At 43.9% G+C, this 18,761-nt stretch overlaps 2 protein-coding genes across 5 annotated transcripts; one reads left to right on the top strand and one right to left on the bottom strand.

Annotated features, from left to right (window-relative positions):
• Nucleotides 1-4,866: 4,866 nt before the first annotated feature.
• Nucleotides 4,867-13,740, bottom strand: LOC103719859 (uncharacterized). 4 transcript variants are annotated; one of them, XM_026809697.4, is made up of 6 exons: nt 11,654-13,676; nt 6,455-6,733; nt 6,165-6,343; nt 5,744-5,887; nt 5,456-5,645; nt 4,867-5,325 (listed from the first exon to the last, which is right to left on the bottom strand). In XM_026809697.4, the coding sequence occupies exon 1, from the start codon at nt 13,463-13,465 to the stop codon at nt 11,714-11,716; it is 1,752 nt and encodes a 583-aa protein (XP_026665498.4). In that variant the 5' UTR covers nt 13,466-13,676; the 3' UTR covers nt 4,867-5,325; nt 5,456-5,645; nt 5,744-5,887; nt 6,165-6,343; nt 6,455-6,733; nt 11,654-11,713. The 4 variants fall into 4 exon arrangements, with proteins under 4 accessions (XP_026665498.4, XP_088562260.2, XP_026665496.4 ...); XM_088706134.2 differs by lacking the exon at nt 4,867-5,325 and having other exon boundaries at nt 5,396-5,645; nt 6,455-6,728; nt 11,654-13,740; XM_026809695.4 differs by lacking the exon at nt 4,867-5,325 and having other exon boundaries at nt 5,396-5,645.
• A 741-nt stretch (nt 13,741-14,481) lies between these two features.
• LOC103719875 (Tetratricopeptide repeat (TPR)-like superfamily protein) lies at nt 14,482-18,579 on the top strand. The gene has a single exon (XM_008809339.5). It carries the CDS (start codon nt 16,103-16,105, stop codon nt 18,359-18,361), a length of 2,259 nt encoding a protein of 752 aa, XP_008807561.4. The 5' UTR covers nt 14,482-16,102; the 3' UTR covers nt 18,362-18,579.
• The last annotated feature ends 182 nt before the right edge of the window (nt 18,580-18,761 follow it).

The raw sequence follows: 18,761 nt of genomic DNA, 5'->3' as shown, positions 1-18,761 counted from the left end.
TTTTGAGATCCCCAGAACACTCAACTCTCCGCCTACTCCCTTTCTATCTCCTTTTCTTAATCCACTGGACGCAGGCGCCCCTTTCCGAAGGGGAGAGATCGAACATACGCTTAGCAAGGCCGGTATTAGCTCGAGCTGAGCTTTTGTCTGCTAGTGCTTAGATGATAATAACCATATGCTTTAAGCCATAAAAAAACACAGCAATATAACTCTATATAAGGCCCTCCAATAGCCGAGCCAGCGTTAATGGCTGCTCGTGAGAGAGAGAGAGAGAGAGAGTGAGAGAGAGAGAGAGAGTAAGCCCTGATAAGCTTTATTTTTCCTCCCGGCGACTCAACAAAGTCTAATCAATAACATGACTACAAGCCACGAGATACGAAGAAGTCCTTCAGAGGAACGTGAAAGCTTAATCTCTCGAAGCTGAAGGTCTAGATCCCTGTACATCTTACCACGGCTTAACATAGGAGCTTTGTAGTTAGTTGACATACAACTTAAATCCAACTATGAGCAAGCACAAGACCGACTTCATGATTGTGAGAGCCAAGTCCATTGATCGGCCTGCACATGAATTGGGCCGCAACCCCATGTGAGCAGGGGCTCACACGGCCCGTGCTGGAAGAGGAAGAAGTTGGACTCCGAACAAGAGTTCTTTTCTTCCCCAATTCCTCCAGGAGGAAAGACAATGAGGCCAAATCCTTCCATGCATGTGTGAACCAGTTTTCCTCTATAAGAGAGCGCCCCCACCTTCGTCGAGTGCCATTGCACCTCTTTTCTCTCATCAAATCCACAATTTTTCGATCTTATGCCCGCCGAAGATCTAAGTCGGAGATACTGCCGAAGCTGAGGTAAAGCTCTAATCTTTCTTCCCTTAGCTTTCGAATAGACCGAAAATCGACGCGAGACTCCCCTGTCCATGTCCCCTATTTCCATTGTTTTTCTCTCTTTCCAACTACCATCACCACCGGCGTTCGTCATCGATTGGCTTTATGACTTATTTTAATATATTGTACTATGAAATGATTTATTTTATAATATTTGTTATTTTCTTTAAATGGTGTATTGACATACGAAAATTTATGCTTGATTCGGTAAGGTAATGAAAGATTTTCTTACTGAGCCATGTCGCTTATAAATGTCTATTTTTATTTTTCTCTCCAGGCGAATATAATCGGTAAGGATGAACAATGGTGCAAGCTTAGAGTTTGTGCCAGCAAGCTTTGCGATTTACATATCAGAACTTTAGTTCTTCAGTAGTTGATGATGAATTTGTAGCTTAGTAATTTTTTAAATTTTGAGAATTATGGGTTTGATATTTATATTAGATTTAGAAGTTTTGAACCAATAATGGTTGCATTTAATGTGTGATAAAATTGGAAGGGGATTTATTCTATATTGTTTGAGATAAATTTGGAAGCTGAATATAATGTTGGCTTCGTGTTATCGTGGGTTGCACCACGTAGGCATGGTCATATCGTGCTCCGGATATGAGGGGTGACAATAATAAAGCTTGCGACACACGTGTGAGGAAGATGGCAGCCAGATGAGCATCAAGGTGGCATGCTTGAGGTTGTTTCAAAGTGCGACAATGCTCTAAGATACGCTTTTAAGAATTAAACATAACATTTTACGCCTAAGAATTAAGCGTAACATTTTACTCCTAAGAATTAAGCATGACATTTACTGATATGCAATGCGATATCCACCATCTCTCAACACAATCCGCAAACCCAAAATTGTCGCTAATTTTTTCATCCCTGGGTTCTTTTACAGGCATGCGAGTTCGAACCAAGTAGTTGAAGCTCGTTGGTGATGACCATCCAAGATGATCGGAATGAAGGCTGGCCATGGGGATGCGTTCTGGAGGGGCCATAACCATATCCTATTGCCGGCCTTTCAAGGAAAATAAGGAAGTGGAAGTAGGACAGAACCAAAGCCAGTTTGTCCTGTCTTGTGACTATAACCACCGACCAATCTTTCGAATTTGTCCGCGAAATGCTCGTGCCTATGAAAGAGGATGGAAGAGCGATCGATCAGCAGCAAAGTGAGAGCACCTGAGAGTCGAAAGAGTGCAGAAAAAATTGCACGGGATAATGGAAATTTTGTGGGCTCCGGGTCGTGCAAGTTATTTTATATATATATAAAAAAGAACTCAGATATCAGACTCGAGCATTGGAATGGAAGACTGAATAGGACAATTCGTTGGTATATAATGGGTTCGCAATTTTCCCTACTGTAACTCAACTCGGTTGCTAATCGGCTTCCCATAAAGTCTGGTAGTTCCTAATTAGAAATTTCATTTCATTTTATTGGTGAAAGACTGGCTATTATACCAAAAACTACAGCTAGGATTTAGGTCTGTTAGTAGTCACCGCACCGCATAAGCTAATGCAAGATTGATGGCTCGCATTTGGATATTCATAAGGTCAGTTATGAGATTTTCTGCAGTGTAAACTCAAAATTGAGGATTCATATTTTCTTCCCTTGGTCGTTCTCCTTTTTGTCTTAGATTTAAACCGAAAAAGAGAGACAGAGCTTCTTAATTTCAGAATTGATAAAAGCCGTAACTGTGAGAAAATAACTAATCTATCCAGGGACCGTGATCTTGTCATGTGATATGATTTGGGACCGCTGGCCGCTGCTGCTATTCCTCACATGGTAGCATCAAAGATGGTGAAGGGGGGGACATTGGCCATAGTGGGAGGATGGCTCCTTGGGGTTTAGGGTTTTGTTTTATTTGCTAGCATCCGGGCCACAGCTCCATGGCATATTGATGTAGGCCCCAATCATCATGACATATGGTCAGAATTGGGCAGCACCAAGGTTAGGGCCCCTAGTTGCCTATTGTCCTCCTCCTCCTCGTCGTCGTTATTGTCGTCGTCCTCACCCCATCGGATAGGAAACGGCGCCATTTGGAATTTTCGATGCCCAGCGGCAAACCATGTGCACCCTCATGTCTCTCCGTCGAAGGGATCAGACATCATTCATCGTCATGCCCGATCAGTTGCCTTCAAATGGTAGGTAGCTTGATGATGTCGGTCCCATATGCTAAGCTGAGTCATGACCCACAATGTTGCAATCATCTGTGCATATTCCACTATCAGGGTACTTTGCATACTGAGTATGTCTATCTCCCTTTTCCATAATCACCATCCCAAAGTGATCAGTTCATCATGAAATCCATTACTGGAATTAATCACAAGAAGATTGACAGATTGCACGACCCCCTTTTAAGTGTCTGCAATTGCCGCCATTGAACAGTCCAATATCAGAGTACTGTGCTCTGATGCTAGCATAGGCCTCATTCCCACAGTACTCCGAGAGCAAGTTAAGTGCGATGGAGTATAAGCTTACACAGCAATCCTGCATAGTATAGTTTCTGTTCTTAAGTCACCAGGAACAAATTTTAGATTCTATATTAATCTGAATGACTTTCTATTGTTTTACGATCATCTTTAGTAACCTACATTTTCAGAGACTAGCCAATTTGTTGGCTTCTACAATGATAACGGCGCCGATCCATCAACCACCCACCTCTGAAAGATATTATGAGTTTGGACCCATCACTACTTACCTTCAACTGGTCTTGTCTCTCTCTTTTTATGGTAGAGAGGGTTTGTCCTGATCAACGTGTCTACCAACCCTTTTCCATCTCAACCTTATCTCTGAGGTAGATGTGCAGGACTGCAAAAGCCCATCTTTCTTTTTTCTTTCTTTTCTTTTCTTTTCTTTTCTTTTTTAAAACCTTTTCAACTGACCCGTGGTTGTCTCTCTTTTCCATGAAAGCTTCCAACAAGGGCTGACCAGATGCCCCCTTAAGTTACCATCCTCCATATTTGTCCCTAGCAGACAGATAATACCACAACTTTTTTCAGGAAACTAGTGAAATGAAAAGCTACAAAATACTATGTTGTTTGGTCCAGGTTTTATTAATGCAGACATTTTGTTAATTAGCATGTCTAAAATTAATGATACCTGGAAGTTTTGATCATTTCTTCTTTTTTAATCGCACGAGGTCGAGTTGAAAATCGACATAGTCTGTCTATAGAACTTGGAGTGAACTTGACCCCCCAAAGAAAAATCTCAAGCCTCTCAGCCTGAGATCAAGTTGAATTGTTATGCTGACTCATGAACTCGACTATGTTTCCAGTGGACCGAAGCAACATAGAAGCTGTGTTACGTATGCCTATTTGATTTAATATGTCAGCTCAACGTGGAAATGAGAAGGTGAGAAGTTGGAAAAATTTTTGCAGCCCAACTTGGATATAGGCACTCGCACTGGCAACCTGTTTGTTAGGCTTAAATGCTGTCAGTACGAGCCAGGCCGAAAAACTAGGGTTCTGGCGGGGCGTGGAATATGACATTCTTAGATACTTTATGATGGCCAAACCAGCGACATGAGATTAGAATCGCAATCCAACCCAACAACCTCATCCCACAGCCCTTCATCACCCTACTCTAAATGGCGCCTGACCTTTTGGAAGGCTCTGTCCTGCTTCCTGTCCCTTTAGGAAACCATAGATGCGTGAAGAGGATGAAAAACAATGGCACCGGATCTTGCTCCGTGCGAGGTTAAAAGGAATACTTGGCTCGTTTTTCTCTTTTTTTCATTTTGTTCTTTGAAGATACAATATCTCCGCTATGATTTGTTTCATATGTTTAGAAAGCATGAGAAGGTGATTCTAAGACTCTGTAAAGGATAAAAAATTTCTTCTTTCTGCTCAACCATAGGTATGCCAGACAACATCAACCCTTGATGTCACCGAAGCCCTAAATCAAGGATATCAGTATCGTGGATAACTTTTCCTTTAACTGTTACTTTGATGGGATAAGAAACTTAGATCCTTAACCATGTCTAACAGCATCCTGTTTTGAAATGCTTGAGCTATTAGCATTGTAATAGATTATGCTGACAAGGCACTCCAAATAACGGACATATTGCGGCAGAAGAACATTAAAGAGGCGGGGGGAGAGAGAGAGAGAGAGAGAAGAAAAAAAAGAAGAGTAAAGGTCCCTGAACATCAGATCCGTGCAATAAAGGCAGCACGAGCATTGTGCTGCATTTAGACAAATGTTAATTAACCTGATAGCCGTCTCAAGGATAAAATACCAGTTGAATTAGGAAGAGTGGCACTGCGCAATTGCAATGTGAAGTGGCTTCAAAAAGCAATGATTCCAAGAAACTGAGATGTAGTCTTTGCGTTTACAAAATACAGATGATGATAAGATGGACATAGGCAAAGAGACTTCACCGGCTTTCAGCTTCTAAAGCAGGACAATGTATAAGAAGAATCGGTAGAGCGATATGATTTTGCAAATAACGACAACCTGATAGAAACTATAAGTGCTATCATCAACAAATATTATGAAAGAAGAAATAAAACATGGCAACAGCAGGTAAATGCAACGGACATTCATTTTCAGAATTTGGGCACAGTAAGGCAAGAGAACCGCATACCATGTTTGTTCTACAGCTTGCAGCTAGAGAAATACAGGCACCTCAAATAATAAGATAATTTGCACAGGGTGGAAAAAGTGATGGTAGAATGAATCATGAACAGTCGACCTCGAGCCCATTTCTCATCAGATGGAGTTGTTGCAAGAAAACAATCAGAAGTCAACCCACTTAGCGTAATCATGTAGGACAACTGCATCAGAAGATTGATGTCAAACAGAATATATCACTTCTTTCATTGCTACTGAGCATCTTTTCAGTCATCGGCTGCTCTGCAAAATGTATACTTACCAGCTATACTCTTTTTCATGTCCAGACTTAGCATGAGGCAACATAATTTATCTCATTTTATGTTCAACTATTTTGTCCTGACAATCTTGAGTCACATTGTCTGGCAGATTCTTTAGGTAGATTGCATTTACTATAGAAAAAAATCTGCAGAAATACAATTAAATAAATTTCTCAGGCACAACTTTAAAAAAAAGGAAATGGATAAATTTTTTATTCGGCTAAGAAGGTAATAAGAAAAACAAACATGAGAAGTAAATAAGACATCACAATTCTTATGACCGGCCAGCTCACAATAAAGAAAGAAAATGTTAAAATTTATTTTTAGCACCGAGCAGGAACATATTCCCACTAATCGGGAATCCTTGCTGCATCTAATTCATAATATAAGCCTGCAAAAAGCTTGAGCCAAGGAGCATGCTACCAGAAATTTTGCTATAAAAGCCATGCTCCTTGCCCAGTCAACCGGTAATGCAATAACTTGCTCAAGATGTGTGCCCTCTGTCCGCGGTTTCTCTTTCCAACGGTATACATCTTCCTTAGTTCAGAACAACTGCTGGCTTCAGGCAGTCGCTTTTTCTGGTTGAACCACCACCGTGTCACCTAGATCACAAAAAATGACTTCAGTGTAAGATTTTCATGACTTCGTGATGTTATTAGGCTCAGATGTATACAAGAGTGTCTATGAGATTTTCCAGGAAAAATCCACCTTACCCATTGAATTTCTAGCCTGTGAATCTGGAGAGTCCCTGAGGCCTAAGTAGCGGAAAATACCATCTTTATAGTCATAAGACCAGTATGGCACGACAGGTTCTGAACAAAATAATGTATGACAAATGCCTCCATGCCATCCATGCATTTCGCAACATGACCACGTTGAGTGAGACTTAAGCTGTCTCTTCAGCTGCCCTTTGGTTCATCATATCAAAAGTTTGCCAACAAAATTGAATGACTAATCCAGACTTCAGGCAAACTTCAGATTTGTGAACTGAACTATGGAAATGTTATAATAAAAAAATACATTAGGTTAGTTCGATTAATCAAGACCCAAATATAGGGATAAGAACGTATGCTGAAACATGATGAAGTGAAATCCAGCAGAAAATATGGAACACTGGAATCAGTTTGTGTGGTGTTAATGCAAAAGCTTAACAGATTGTGCACTACTGCCATCAAGGTGACTTACACGATTGAATATATAACAGAATAGCCCAAGAAAGAAAATAGAGATGCAGTTATCATTTGATCATTTAATTCCACGGTATGAAAAACTGTAACTAGCAAAGTTACATATTTAACTGCATGTTAGTGCATACAAATAACAAGGTTTATTTCTATAATATTGGGGTCCGCTACATGGATCTTACTTTGTCATTGATCAGGTCTACCAAAATGAAAAGTTTCTTCAGATTATTCCACACTATCTTAATTCAAATTCTCAATTTCTCCACCCTTTCTCTAAAACTAGGCCGCCTCCAAACCAAACGAGGCCATTTTTAGCTTACACGCATATGTCCATACCATCTCAAGCAAATTTTTCCCTCATGTTTTCTATAGATTCATTCCTAATCTTTGCTGCAAACTACTAACAAACACCACTCTCTTAGTTCTACCACACTTCAATCTGAACATCCTCATCTCCACAATGCACACCTTATGCTTGTGAGCCCTTCTTGTACAATACATTTAATTTTACGATGAAAGAAGTCATTTGCTATTCAAATATTCCATTGGGCATGACAAAATTTGTTCATTGCATAACACCACAGAGGCGCATCTCCACTTCATCCACAATGCTCTAAACTCAATGGAGACATTTTGTCGACAATTCAACTTTTGTTAGAACAATCAGAAAGAAGCAAAACTAACTTCAATAGCATTCCATAAAAAATCCATAGTGCTATCCAAGATCCAGCTAAAGTTGCAACAAATGCAATCCATCAGATCTACTCTCTAAATAGCATTCTGTACTTCCAATTGAATGTACTCCTTCCCCCATCTCATTAAGCAAAACCAATCATTTGCAATTTGCATCCAGGGGCCTCCTCTGCAATGTTAGAAGGTATGTGAATAGACAACAATGCTAAGGTTCGGGCTTAGGGTTTAGGGTTAAAGGTTGGGGCTTACAGCCCACCCTTGATGAAGGCCTACTTTGACTAGCATCCATCATTGCTTTTGCATGCACACCCTTGACACTATTAATGAACTCATTCAATATGCCTATTTTCACATCACCCACCTAATAATTTCTCATTGTAATAATGTATCATCAACCCCAAAGCAAGTTGGTGTTTTTTTCTCTTGTTCAAAATTTTTCATCACTAAATGTAGATAATTGCCCTTCCTAGAGTAAAGCTTAATCCATTTTCCAAATCCTTTTTGCCATACTTCTGATTCTTACTACCCTCTCCCATAATTTCAGAGTGTGATTCTCAAGCTTGATGTGCCATCTCCTTCACCCTTATAGATTGTTTCAGCTATGTTCTTGTCATCATCAAGCATTCATTTAGTCTTCATGATCTCATGTAATAGATTTCAAAAATGATAATAAAATTCATCTATCATTCTACCCATATCAATGCAAGGATTGTTGTACCGAACCGAACCACCCAGTTCAGTTATACCATATCGTACCGACTACGAACCAGGATGGTTCATGATCTTGGCACGAAATCTAAGCATCCCCTCTCTCCCTCTCTTTCTTACCCCCTGCTAAGGTTAGGGATTCCCTCAACCCTCCCCCTACCTTCCTCCCTCCCTCTCCCTTATAAAATTCATCATTCAGTTGATCTTTGGTACTAGTCTGGCGAACCTTGACTACCCAAAACCACTCGGTTTCAAGTGGTTTAGCCTAGTTAGGACCTGGTATGAGCCCGATTAGATCCTCCCCCCTCTGGAAAAAAATATTTGGGTAGAAAAGGTCACCATGCCCTTCTCTCCCCTTTCATCCATAACCAATATAAGGGAGGAGAAAGAGAAGAGGAGAGGAGAACGAGGGAGAGAGTGGAAGGGTGAGCAAAGAGGGCAGATCTAATGTTCTAGCAAGGTATTTTCCCAAATTTCGTCTTCCATTTTCTTTTTTCTTTATTCCATTCTATAAATGGGCAAAAATTGAAAAAATACAGAGAAATCACACAATTTTGTATTTCACTACGATTTCATGATATATCATAGATCTTACTTGAATCTACATAATAGTATAATTTTTTTAATTTTTAATATTTATTTTATATTTTATTAAAAAGTTATTTTTGGACAAAAATTAATAGAATAAGTAAAGAAGATGCTAGGATCCGAAGATTAATCTCATGTTCAAAGTCTAGCATGCTCTGTTGTCTTTTTTTTGTAGAAATTTGATTAATTTTTGATGTATTAGCAGCTTCTTGAATAAATTCCAACTTTAAAATATTTCCTAAATTCATTAGACTGCTAGTGCTCAATATGGGCTCAAAAATTAACCGCGACGATGAATAAAGCCCAACTTTAAAGTATTTCCTAAATTCATGTGATTACTATTGCTTAATATGGGCCAAAAAAATATATGTAGTAATCCTATCCGAATATATTAGCCAAAACCAAGGTCCGCCGTACTGGTACCGGTCAGCATACCGATGGCGGGCGGTATCGGTACGGTACCGGTCCCATACCGGCTTGTATCAGTCCCGTTGAATGGCCAAATTTTGGGATTTCACATACCGGTCCCGTATCAGCCTGTACCAGTTTCGTACCAGTTCTCGAACGATAAGCTTCCAGTACCGGATTCCATGCTGATCTGGTACCGGTTCAGGACGGTACCGATACGTACCGGCCGATACGGCAGACCTTGGCTAAAACTAAATTAAATTTTGAGATTTTACTTATATTAATCATATTTTTAATGAAAATTAGTAAAATGTATTATTAATTCAAAAATTCATGAAATTTCAAGAACATATAAAAATGTTTTAGATATGTTTTTTAGAGCAAACATCATATTTTTCTGATATTTGTGCAATTTATATATTTTTAAATTTAATATAAAAATATTAATGCAATAAAAATTTGTGAAAATTTAGAATCATATAAATATAGTTTAGAAGTAATTTTTAGGCAACTAGCACTTCTCTCGAACGAAGAAAAGGATCCACTTTTTTTTAATTTTTTGAGTAATTTTAAATTAAAAATTGAATAACCTATGAAAACGCATGGATAATGGCAGATGCATTGGTATAACTGATGCAACCTTTTTTGGGGTTTTGACGATGAGTAGTTTTAAACAAAATCAGAATTAGGTGCTCAGCAATGGAACCAAAAGGTAAAAAGAATAAAGAATAAAATAGCATATGGCAGCACAATGAGATAGTAAGTGGCCATCACTATTGGAGGTGGTTTCACTATGACGGGCAGCCCCACACTTAAGGAAATGTGTATGTATGTCGCATTTGTAATTTTTTAATATAAGTATTCTGCATTCAAATATTATACTTAGTTAACATGTATTATATAGTCATGACATTCTTTTAAGTATGTAACAACAAAAAAATTAAAGTATATTACATTTAAACATTCAAAAATGAACTCATAAAATCTTATTTTTCACTCAAACTAAATAAAGGAAGCTTGAAAACTTTGAAAACAAAAAACAAAAATATATTTTTTTGGTATAATGGTAGAGTTTGGTGCCGTACCGGTCACATATTGTGCCGTAGTCCGGAACCAATGCTGCGAATTTTGCTTCAATGGGAATCCAAAGGTCTTAAAATGCCATCCTTAAGTACCAAAAACATACAAGGCCTTATGTTCCATCTCCCAGTATCCAATGGCCTTATGTTGTAATATTTAAGGCCTCAATCATCTCTCTTTAACTCTAAAAGTGAGCAACACTTACCTATGTTTGTAGCATTCTCCTTATTCAACAACTTTTATAAGTACACTCTTTATTTTCCCATCAACTTGATATTTATCAAAAAAAATTTGTCACATTTGCCATACTCCATATTCCTAACACCCTGAAATCAATTCCCTGTTGTTTGATTGTTTACAGAGATCTTTCTCATTCTCTTTCAAGCTTAACTGAATAACAAAATAACCAATTCCCAATTTTTCAGTGTAAAAACTCTAGACTCCATTTTCAGACTTCTGCACTTCTCCAAATCCTTTTAAATTCAAGATTTCTTCTTTTCCTCCTTTTCTTGAAATGCTGCTTTGTGAGGAGAACCTTCACCATGTGAAATTCTGAGCAAGTCTCTGACATTTTTACTCATTAGTTATGAACCTTAATTATGAAAAGGGATGTCATGGGTAATGCAGGTTCAAGTTAAAAATAGTTCGGCAGCATACAACGACAAGGGGCATAAGGTCAACGCTTTTGGGAGTTAAGTTTAGAGGCTTGATATGTTTGCACTCCACAATGGGAAAAAAAATGAGGTTTCATAATTTAAAAGACATTCTCATTTAGGTGGCCTGCACATATATGAATGGAAGAACAGGAAACTGTTGATCAATCGTTTAGCATCAAGTCAACAAAAAATCATTTCATCTCAAATGTCAAAAGTATCCAACTACAGGGATTTAGTCATATCTCGGTCAGTCTTGGTGCATGGTCATTAGGATTGGTCTGATTAACTTATGAGTGCTTAGAGGCTAACTGCTGCTTAGGATTTTACTTTCAAAAATTCATGTCTGAGACTTGGTATTTAGCTATCTTTATTAGAGTTCTATAATAACATGACACTTGATGAGAAATTTCAAGACATGTTCATCTGTAACACCAGACACTACAAGATGCAGCATGTGAATGATGCAACCGACAAAAACAAAAATGCTGCACGAAACTTACTGTTATTAAAAGAAAAATTGCACTGAGGCATCCATTGAAGCTCTATATCTATTGTAAGTGCTGAAAATACTAAATGTTGTAACAAAGAAGAGTACCTTTCATAAGCAATTATGTCCCACGAAGTAGATCTAAAGAATGCAATGCCTAAAGCTGATCTATCTTGTTCCAAGTATCTTGTCCAAAACATGGCAGAGTATATACATATCTCGACTTTGACAATAACCCTCCCTGCAAAATGCGTTGATCAACCCACGGGCTACACAAAAATCTATGATATAACCCTGTATCAAGATCCATTCCAACAGGTTTAGCATTTCCGTGAGTCTTCCACCCCTGACCAACCAATAAGTTAAAGATGCAACCAGATTTGCCGAGAATCCATCTTCAAGGGATCTGTAAAAACAGCCGATAGCCTCCAAAAATTTTCCTTCTCTACAAAGGCATTTAATCATGACACCATAGGTGATCTGATTAGGAACAACATTCTCCTCGACCATCTCATAAAAGAGGGCACGTGCCTCATCCACCTTTCCCGCCACATAGAAGTAATGAATTAGAGTGGTATATGTCACAATATTAGCAACAAACCCTGTGCTATCGAAGGTGCGCTTTGCCCAGTCAAGCCTTCCAGCTTTACAAAGGCTGTGTATCACAATGCTAAATGTCCGGCTATCTGCAGCAATTCCCTTCTTTATCATGTCCGTGAAGAGCTTTAGAACAGCCGAGCATTCCCCGGCATCACGAAGCCTGCTCATCATGGTGTTGTAGTTAACGACATCAGCATCCCACCCCAGTTCTGCGCTCCTCTCCAGCAGGAACTTAGCCTCCGAAGCCTTGGAACCACGGCAAAGGCAATCTAGAAGAATATTCACGGTCACAGCATTGGGACGCAATCCATTCTCGAGCATCACCTGCAACTGCTCCCACGCCTTGTCATCTCTTCCGGACTCGCAGAGGCCATCCATGTAGATGGAATACGTAACCACATCAGGTTTCCAACCTTTGGCATCGCTATGTTCCAAAAGCTTCTCGACCTCCTCAAATGCTCTGATCTTGCAGAGGGCCTGGATGAGTACATTATAGGTCACGGTGTTCGGCGGGCAGCCAATCGCGTGCATCGCATCTACCAGCCTCCTGGCATCCTCGATGCTTCCCCTGGAGCAATAAGCTTGGACGATAGGCGTGTAAGTATGGACGTTGGGTCGGCATTCTTCCTCCAGCATCTGATCCAAAACGCCCAACGCCTCCTCGACCCTGCCAGCCCAGCAGAGACCGGCAATCAACGTGGAGTAGGTGATCACGTCAGGGGCGCACCCACACTTCACCATCCATCGAATGACCTCATACGCTCGATCGAACCGTTTCAGATGGCAAGAATACAACTTTACCAGGACAGTGTAGGCGGCGGCGTCCGGGATCACCCCGGCCGAAACCATCTCCTCGAAAACGGCCACGGCCTCCTCCGGGCGGTTTGCCGTCGCCAAGCTATCGACCACCGTGGTGTAGCACACGACGTCCGGACGGCAGTGGAAGTCCTCCTTCATCTCGCGGAAGAGCCGGAGGACTTCCTCGACCTCGCCGGCATCACTGAAGGCCTTCATCAGGCTATTATAGTCGAAGGGGTGGGGCCAACGAGGCCGGGCGCCGACCTCCGGGGCGCAAGAAGAAGAAGAAGAAGAAGAAGAAGGGTCCTTCTTGGAGAAGTGCTTCGCGACCTCGGAGAATTTGATGACGAGATCATTCCGGGAGGCCGAAGTCTCCCTCTGGCGCCACCCGGAGGCGTGCGATGCCATGAGGCGGCGATAGAGGCAGCTGCTAGAGCTTATGCGACGGCCAGAATCGATCGAGAAAGCTAGGGTTTTGCGGGTGATAGAAGGCGGGCAAGGAGGAACCCAGGGCCAGGGCATGCGCGCGAGGGGGAGGAGAGGGAGGAATGGGGGAGATCAGAGGAGGGACCTCCGAGAAGGCGGGGTAGAGAGCTAGGGCGGCGACGGAAGAGGAGGCCATGGAACGGCCTCGTTAGGAGCGGTTCCGGCGGCACCACGGAGAAAAGAAGGAACTCGCTTTTTCACGGTGGAAGAGAAAGCCACATCCACGAGTCCAGGACCAGACCGCGACGACCTCTCCTTGCCGCTGTCGGATTCGCCTAGTCTTAGACTAACGGATGCCTGTTGCTCGACCCACTGCGATCCGATCCAGCAGCCTAGCAGATAAAGTTGTTGCTCTCGAGTCTGTCGAGAGACGAGAGTTGTGCTTTAACATTGACGCTACACGATGCGATGCAGCCGAAATGCTCCAAATTACGGCCCTGCTTAGCAAACCAAACACTTATCAATATTTTTATCCTGACCAAGCCATCAAAAATACTTCAATGCCAAAGATGTGTTTGGCTTGTGATGTGGCCTGGATTCATCAGCTTGTGACCGGCTAGATCAGCCAACCAGACTGGCTGACTAATAATGACGACCAAGCCAACCATCCAGCAGCAATGGGCTATGCATCCCTAATTGAAGGTACAGTAAAAGCGATTAAAGCCGGCAATTACCGCCCCATATATTCGCGAGGGATGGGCAATTACAGCTTGTCCTACGCGTTGAATAATTACCACCGATTATAAGCGGTTATGGCATGTCCGACAATCATAGCATTTTTTTTATCTCATTCCACTCTACATCTCTCTGAGATCTCCATTGATCTCCAAAACTTAGTTTGACTTAGGCATCGGAGAGTCTACCATCCTTTCGGTGTCTTCGGTGTCTTCTCTCATGTTTGTATATCAAATCTTCGCCTCCAAGCGTACCGGTCCATGCAGGCCGCTCCAAAACAAAAACCAATAATTCGCTGTTCGGCAATACATCCAAAAGATGTATTTGGCTTGCATCCAGTATTGTTGCTGAGAAGATGATCCACCAAAATATCAGATTAATAGATAGTGGCAATGAATGTATACAAGTCAGTAATAAATTTACACCCAGGGGCCGATATAGCATCACTCCAACTTTTGGATCTACCTCAACAAAAATGAAATGCAAAAGAAATGGAGATAGAGGGAAACCCTTGACAGGCCAATTTTGCAGCATTAGTTCACATTTGGCTCACCAAGTCCAGCACGGCTGCTCTGATCCTCCCCACATCAATCCATTACCTTGCCTGGCAGCAGAAAACCACTTGCAGTAGCAGGGATGAAACGCCCATTAGAATAATTTTTGCGGGCGTTTCCATCTCCACAACTAGACATTGCATCGAATGCAAGATCATTCAGAGAACCCAAATTTGATAATGACCGAATTGGTTTTGTCCGCAACATGATGTGAGGTTTCTCACAAGTGGAAAGAAAGCACAGAAATTAGAACGTCATTCTTTCTTTCTTTCCTTTGCACTGGAAAGAATGCTGACGGCAGTGCATATCTGCGGCATCGAGAGTTCCTCTCTTGCTATATCTCCCTTCCGAAAATGTCAGAGATCAGCTTTATTGCTGCATGGCAGTCAGCGCAGATGTGAAGAAGATTCTTGAAGATGCGAAGAGGCATACCAGGCCCTGTGCTAATCGGACAGAGGCTATTCTTTCTCTCCTCGCTCATCACAATTTTCCCAAGTAATTATCCGCGACACCGGGGATCCGAAAGGCCGCATCTGGGGAGAACCACTTCATCCAAGGCATACACCTTTCATGCTTGAGGGTGTGATTTGTCCCCAGCATTGAACTGGTGCGCTCGTCCATTGATTTCAACCAAAACCAAAGCAGTGGATGGCCTTCACCAAATAGACCTGCTTTATGTACAAAAAAAGAAGAAGAAGAGGAGACCTGCTTTGGTGAAATGGGCATGGATCCAACGGCTAGCAGCCGGATCTCCGGCCTGAGAGCATGCCGCGAGCAGAGAACGCAAGCTAACGTGGCTAAGATTTCTTACTGAAGTGTCAGGGAAGAGCATCTGGTAAAGAGGAGAAACCGCTCTTCTGGGAAGCCCTGCTTCGATACAGGCAGCGACCATGCATGGCCGTCTACGAGACGTTGTCCTTCTGAGGCATTCGGTCGAACACATCGATGATTGAGGCTTTCCTTTTTTTTTTTTTTTTTTTGGTGAAAATTGAGGCTTTCCTTCGCATCGATGTTTGCCTTCGAAGAATCCGGACTTCCTCTGTTCGTTAGGGATAAGTTTTTGAGTAGTTGAGATGCTCTCTACCTCAGTATAGGATTGTAGTGTAGAGATCCAGCCGCCTCCTAATCATGGCCATCCATGTGATGACGTGACTTGTCATGATTGGATCGATTCCTTGAGACCGAACCTCCCTCCCTAATTCAACCCTGACATGGAAAGGGTCTCGGCTCTTCGGGTTTTTCTTGTCTGTCTGTGCGTGTGATCTTGGCCTAACTCGACCATCTCGCGATCACAGAACGGGATTGGGTTAAACCAGCTCCAAAACTCCTCCCCCGGGTCCCGGTCCAGGTCCAGGTCCAATTGCCGATTGCGGCGAGGTTAAAAGCAGAATGCCGCCTCCCTCCCTTCCTCCCCAAACCCTCGCAGACCAGCCAACCAGCAGAAATGGCCCTCGCCTCCTCCGCGGCTAAACCCGCCTGCAAAACCCTAGCCCTCCTCCAAGCCCTGAGCCCCAGAAGCCCCATTCCTGTACCTCTTCTCCTCCATGGCTTCTCCTCCGCGCCCTCCTCCGAGCCCCCTCCGCCTGGAGACGAGACTGCCGCCGCTGCCGCGGATGAGGGGCCCGCGGACCCACCCCGGCAGCCGATGCGCGGAGAGCGGCGGGGCCCTGAGAAGCTGGAGGACACCATCTGCTACATGATGGCCCGGCGGCCGTGGACGACCCGCCTCCAGAACTCGATCCGTTCGCTGTCCCCGACCTTCGACCGCGACCTCGTCCTCGCCGTCCTCCGCGGCGCCCGCCACCCGGACCACGCCCTCCGCTTCTTCCGGTGGGTCGAGCGCACTGGCTTCCGCCACGACGCCGCCACCTATGGAGAGATCGTTTCCATCCTCACCCGCAACTCGATGCTCAACCACGCGCGCTGTCTCATCCTCGAGGACATGCCGACGCGCCTCGTCGAACGCGACGAGGACATGATCGCCGACCTCATCGCCGGCTACGGCCGCGCCGGCATCCCCCAGGAGGCCGTCAAGATCTTCCGCAGGATGCCCGAGCTCGGCGTCGCCCGCACCGTCCGCTCCTATGATGCCCTCTTCAAGGCCATCCTCCGCTCAGGCCGCGTTATGATGGCCAAGCGGGTCTTCAACTCCATGATCCGGGATGGCGTCGCGCCGGCGGCATCCACCTACAATACATTGATATGGGGTTTCTGCCTCTCCGTCAAGATGGAGACGGCGAAGAGGTTCTTTGCCGACATGAAGGAGCGGGGACTAGCGCCGGAACTGGCGACCTACAACACTTTGCTCGACGGTTGGGTTCGTGCGAAGAAGATGGACGATGCCGAGAAGGTGTTCGAAGAAATGGCCGCTGCCGGTCTGGCGCCGAATTCGATCTCCTACAATATAATGATCAAGGGATACGTGTCGGCGGGCAAGGTCGACGATGGGTTGCGGTTGTTCGGCGAGATGAGCGCCAAGGGACTGAGGCCCAGCGAGAAGACTTTCGCGGGACTGATGCCGGGGCTCTGCGATGATGTCGGGAGGACAGAGGAGGCTCGGAAGGTTTGGAACGAGATGGCGGAGCGCCGGCTTACGCCAAAGGATAAGTCGATATTCTTGAGATTGGTATCTTCTCTGTGCAAGTCGGGTGACTTGGATGGGGCATTGGAAGTTCACCGGAAAATGGGGCAGTTCAAACATGTGGTAAAAGATCCGGTGCAGTACAGCGTTCTGCTCGAGAGCTTGTGCAAGGGAGGGAAGTATGAGGATGCCATTGCCACGCTCGATGAGCTTCTTGAAAAGGGGACGCTGCAGGATCCCCGGACCCCGGCTCTGGGGGACTCGGCTTACAATCCGATGATCGAGTATCTATGCGGCCACGGTCAGACGAAGAAGGCGGAGGCCTTCTTGAGGCAGTTGATGAAGAAAGGGATAGATGATAAGATCGCATTCAGCAATCTGATCCGGGGGCATGCAGAAGAGGGGGTGCCGGAGTCTGCATTCGAGATGCTCGGCATCATGACCCGCCGCGGGGTTGCGGCTGATGCCGATTCCTACGCCTTGCTCGTGGAGAGCTTCTTGAAGAAAGGAGAGCCTGCTGACGCCAGGACGGCATTGGATAGCATGATCGAGCAGGGGCACCTGCCGAGCCCGTCTCTGTTCCGATCGGTGATGGTTGGGCTGTTTGATGATGGCCGAGTCCAGACAGCGAGTCGGGTGATGAAAAGCATGATAGAGAAGGGGGTGAAGGAGAACAGGGACGTGGTCCATAAGATCCTAGAAGCACTCCTCATGAGGGGTCATGTGGAGGAGGCCCTCGGGCGCATCAATCTCATGATGATGAACGACTCCGTTCCTGATTTTGATGGCCTGCTGGCTGCTCTCTGTGACAGCGGAAAGGCGATTGAAGCCCTCAAGCTGGCGGACTTGGGGCTGGAGAGGGACTGCGACATCAGCTTCTCGAGCTATGACCGGTTGCTGGACTCGCTCTACACTGCAGGGAAGATTTTGCCGGCATATTCAATCCTGTGCAAGATCAAGGCAAAGGGAGGGGTCGTCGATAAGAAGGGATGCGAGGCGCTGATAACCAGACTCAACGAACAGGGGAACACCAAGCAAGCGGATATCTTATCAAGGATTCTAGCGGGGAAGGCACCCTTGGAATCTAGGAAGGGTGAAAAGGTTGCGGCCCACCCATGTTGAAGCGGTTGGGATTGGATCGTCTGCAACCCGGCCTTTTGCGCTTCTTTGTTTGTTTGTTTCTCTTGGATCCAGGAGTTGGAAATGCAGCATTAGAACCAGTTGAATGCTGGCTGGTAACTGCTGTGATTTCGTTTTAGAAGATGGACGGTTTCTCCATTACATGCTCCATTAAAATTGTTTGTTTTAATCTGCAGAATTGATGTCGAGGTTCTTTGGTAGTTCTCCCTGTTCGAGCTTCCTCATCTTGCTTCTAGTTCTTACTTATTTGAAAAAAACCAGGACCTTTCCTGTGATGATCATCGAGACCAAATTCTCTCATTATACAACCATAATTTCCATTTGGCCGTTGATGCAGATCTAGTCTCATCTTGTGTGCCGTGTGGGGTCGAGAGATTTTTGA

The sequence above is a fragment of the Phoenix dactylifera genome, chromosome 10, assembly GCF_051530095.1.
Source record: "Phoenix dactylifera cultivar Ajwa chromosome 10, Ajwa_hap1_PhDact_Kaust_v1.1, whole genome shotgun sequence".
Lineage (NCBI taxonomy): Eukaryota > Viridiplantae > Streptophyta > Magnoliopsida > Arecales > Arecaceae > Phoenix > Phoenix dactylifera.
The sequence above is the reverse complement of the archived record's forward strand: the minus strand, read 5'-3'. Positions and strand labels throughout refer to the sequence as shown.

Bases quoted from the DNA above. Each gene is read 5' to 3' on its own strand.
- LOC103719859 (XM_088706134.2), bottom strand. From the start codon at position 13,465: ATGCCCTGGCCCTGGGTTCCTCCTTGCCCGCCTTCTATCACCCGCAAA.
- LOC103719875 (XM_008809339.5), top strand. From the start codon at position 16,103: ATGGCCCTCGCCTCCTCCGCGGCTAAACCCGCCTGCAAAACCCTAGCC.